This window comes from Calliphora vicina, chromosome 4, assembly GCF_958450345.1.
Source record: "Calliphora vicina chromosome 4, idCalVici1.1, whole genome shotgun sequence".
Lineage (NCBI taxonomy): Eukaryota > Metazoa > Arthropoda > Insecta > Diptera > Calliphoridae > Calliphora > Calliphora vicina.
Window position 1 is genome coordinate 102971607 of NC_088783.1, and position 4265 is coordinate 102975871.

The 4265-nt window shown below is 29.1% G+C and overlaps 1 protein-coding gene across 1 annotated transcript; it reads left to right on the forward strand.

Moving 5' to 3' along the window:
• Window positions 1–1908: 1908 nt before the first annotated feature.
• LOC135958919 (general odorant-binding protein 28a-like) lies at window positions 1909–2658 on the forward strand. The gene is made up of 3 exons (XM_065509865.1): window positions 1909–2047; window positions 2244–2332; window positions 2404–2658. The coding sequence occupies exons 1-3, from the start codon at window positions 1909–1911 to the stop codon at window positions 2620–2622; spliced, it is 447 nt and encodes a 148-aa protein (XP_065365937.1). The 3' UTR covers window positions 2623–2658.
• Window positions 2659–4265: the final 1607 nt, after the last annotated feature.

Below are 4265 nucleotides of genomic sequence, written 5' to 3' on the forward strand. Positions count from 1 at the left end.
TTAAGCAAAACTTATTCAGAATATTATAGTCCAGGTAATTTTAAATATAGGCTGAAAGTTTTACTAAAATCGGAAAACTTTAACCCTTAAATCGTGAAGGTCAAAGGTCAATTTTTTTAATATTTGGAATTTCTCATGGAAAGATAGCGAAATCTTTGGCCGATTTTGATGAAACTTACGAAAAATATAAAATGAAGTCTAGTATTCACAATAACAGTACAAAAATGGAAATTAACCCTTAAGAGTACTTGTGGTCAAAATGAATGTGTTTTTCGTGATTTTAAAAGTTGAGGGTCATTTGGACCCCAAGTGCTATTAAGGGTTAATTTCCATTTTTGTACTGTTATTGTGAATACTATACTTCATTTTATATTTTTCTTAAGTTTCATCAAAATCGGCCCAAAAATATATAATATTTCGCTATCTTTCCATGAGAAATTCCAAATATTGAAAAAATTGACTTTTGACCTTCACGATTTAAGGGTTAAAGTTTTCCGATTTTAGTAAAACGTTCAGACTATATTTAAAATTGCCTGGACTATATTATTCTGAATAGCTTTTACTTAAAAATCTTTACAGTAAGGAAATTCTGGTCATTCCCCAAAATATGGCCAAAAAATTAGTTTTTCTCGAAAATCGCAAAATTTATATCGCAGGTACGGAAAAACTATAGGAGGTATTGACATACTTTTTTCACATTTTTATTCCCTATTATGTTGTCAATAAATCCCCATGTGATGATCAAAAAATTCTGAAATCTGTTTAACAAAATTTTTAAAAATTTGAAAGTGGAGTTTTGAAACTGCCGTTAAAAAAATTTATTTTTTTTCGTCATACCTGCGAATAGGTTAACGGTATCCTACGAGGACAAAAACTCATATACAAGTAAATATGGATATATTTTAAGTAAAAATAAGCTTTTATTTTAATATTTCTCAAAATATGTTAATTTTGTTCATAAATTTCTTGTTCTAGTGGCCTGAGACACGTTAATGGTCTGGCGATTTTTTAATAACTTTAAAATTTTTTCACCAATTTTTGTCTTTTATATCTTATTATAACGACAATTACGTACACATTTCGATTCTTTTAAATTAAATTGTAAAAGTCATTATTTAATGGCAACATTTTTACAAAAACTGAAAAAATTGCATATTTTCCCCTTGTAAATGCACCTCAAAACTTCAGTGTCGTTGCGCCACCAGTTAACGTTATCCTATCATCCTAATATTTTACACAACGTGTTTCTACAATACATAGAACAATTCCAGAGGGGGGGACGGCCTGTATCTAAAAAGTTTTTTTCGTCCATACAATCTTGGAGCACTCTAGTGTATATACATAAAAGATTCGGCACAGCCGAATATAATTAACTCTCTTAACTTGTTCAATCTCAAAAATAACTGAAAAAAGTATAATACCACGGAATTTTTCAACAAAAAGTTTGGAGCTAACAACTTAAGTCTGTTGTCAAAAACCTAATTCATGAGAATGTATTGCCATGAATTTTGTTATTGTATCATGTGTAAAAAGAGATTAATTTTTTTTCCATTGATATTTCTCTCCCCCTCCCTTCTATGTGTTTATTCAATGGTTTGGATACTTTTCTGAATGAACATTCATAAAAATGTTATAATATTTTTTGGCTAAAAAATATTTCGGGCGTAACCTATAATTTAATGTTCACATTGTAAAAATTTAAACAAACATATTATTAATAACTTACTAAGTACCATATCAACTTTATTGGTTTGATTTAGCTTAAAAAATAATTCAGCAATAATTTTTAAATTGAAAATATTTGTTTATCATATAAATAAACGAACAGTTTTATTTGAACTCATCAGTTCTAAATTGAAACTATTTGAGTTTGTTTACCAATTTGCAAAAAAAAAAAAAATAATAAAAATGGCAAAACTTTTTATAACTTTGGCTATTTTAACCGTTTTTGGCGCTGTTTTAGTTAATGGTTTTGATAAAAATGCAGCTGTCACAGCATTTATGGCTAAAATGGATGATTGCAAAGCGGAAGTCGGAGCAAAGGATTGTTAGTATTAACATAACAAAAGAACTAGTTTTATTTTTAAATTTCTGTGCAATTCAGTTTACAAATTAATATTAATATTTCAAAAATAACTCAAAACATTAATTATGCAGTTATCTGTTGTCTAGCTTTTTATATATGTGTGAAGTGATTTTACGGTTTCTTAAATTTTTAAACATTTCCAACAATTATTTTATAGCTGATGTTGAGGATCTAGTTGGTAAGAAACCTTCCTCTACCATGGAAGGCAAATGTTTGCGATCCTGTCTCATGAAGAAATATGAAGTGGTAGGTGAAGTAGTTCGGTCTCTGGCCAAATATAACCATGAATTTTAATAATTTTTTACTCTGTTACTAAGATGGACACTAATGGTAAATTCCTTAAGGATGTGGCCGCAACACATGCTCACAAATACACAGATGGCTCAGAAGATAGAATGAAAATAGCTCATGAAATAATTGATAACTGCAGTAGCATTGAAGTAGCTGATGATCATTGTGAGGCAGCCGAGCAGTATGGAAAATGCTTCAAGGAACAAGCCATGGCTCACAATATTAAGGATGATTTTGATTATTAAAGAAGAAATAAACCCAAGCTATTCAATTGGATATGATGGATGATATTTTTAAATTTAAAAATGTATGTTTTAATAAAAATTCAGTATTGAATTATCGTAATCTGGAGTATAGTCACTTTAAACGTTTTGTGAGTAATTCGTACAAACTGGTTTTATACAAATTGTGTTGATATAATTCTCATACAGTTTATTTTTGCTTAAGTATACTGATATCCCATGTAACATATCTTAGTAACCTATGGCGAAGTCACTTCAAACTTTTTTTGTACCGCACTTTATTTTACCCACCAGAGGCGTTGACTACTTTCGATCAGCTATCAGACAGTCTCATTGTAATCAAAAAGGGTCAGTTGACACCCTGCTTAGGTAAAAAAATATTGATGCTTTTCTTAAGACGTTCGGTCCATTGTAATTTCCCCGATCCCGCCCAATTTCTGAAAAACATCATACAAATAAATACTATAATGACTATCGACTACAATGAAGACTATCGAAATTACAATTTTCTTTGTAATGGAGGTTCTACACCCGATCTCGCCCATTTTTAGTTAAACTTCATACAGTGGTAAGATATACATCCGTATTAAGCTTAAAAATATTCACAATTCGAGACATAATATTAGAAAATAACTAATACAATCCGGCACATTTGCAACCAACTTCGTACCATGTTAACGAAATAAATCGTTCAAAGCTTTAATGATTTCTCAAATACAGTTCACCATTTATTTGATAATATCTATTTGTCTTGTATGTGAGGTTCCATGTCCACTAATAATAACTAGCCCACCTGTTCCGCTCCCTGCTGCTGAAATTGGGTGAGATCGGCTAAGTATGAATGACCTTCTCATTAGAGTGACCAAAAAACCAGCAAATTTAAAAAACCGTTTTCCGGTTTAACCGAAAAAGTGTGTTTTTGAAAAAACCGGTTTCGATTATTGTCTTTTAAAAAAACCGGTTAAGCGGTTTGGGTTTTTGTCTTCATAAAAACCGGTTAACCGGTTTATATTAAATTTTTATTTAATGGAAATTGAGAATTTTTGAATTCTTTATGCAATTAATTTATATCTTTTAAGAAATGTTGTCAAATGCTACAATTTTCTATAAAATAAATCAATATTTTTGAAAATGGTATCAAAGTTTTTCATAACAACTACCTAGCACTGTTATTTACATTCATAAAAATGTTATTATGTAGGCAACATGCTTTTTTATGAATTTCTATGTTAGGTAAATTCTCAGCGAGTTGTTAAGTTTTCCCTAATTTATTTGACACGTAAAAAACATAAGGTAGACATGTTATATATCAATGGATAGAGGATTTTGTCTACTGTTCAAAAATGTATATAACTTTTGACAATTAAAAAATTCATGGAATACTTTTTTGAAAAATATGACAAAAAATGCTTTTATTGAATTTTGCATAGATACAAATTTTTCAAATTGAAATAAAATTTTTATTTATGAATATATTTTAATGAAATTTCACAGTTATTTAGATTTTTCTATTTAAAATGGAAAAATAAAAACAAATTTTGAAATTTGTAATCAAGTATCCCGCAGTTCCCAAAAAAATCTTGAAAAATCCCAAAAATAGAATATTTTCGTTTTTTGGATATAATATCCATAATATGGGCGGGGTT

Coding starts and splice junctions, on each gene's coding strand:
- LOC135958919 (XM_065509865.1), top strand. CDS start 1,909: ATGGCAAAACTTTTTATAACTTTGGCTATTTTAACCGTTTTTGGCGCT. Junction 2,048..2,243: donor GGAAGTCGGAGCAAAGGATT/GTTAGTATTAAC, acceptor ATTATTTTATAG/CTGATGTTGAGGATCTAGTT. Junction 2,333..2,403: donor TCATGAAGAAATATGAAGTG/GTAGGTGAAGTA, acceptor TCTGTTACTAAG/ATGGACACTAATGGTAAATT.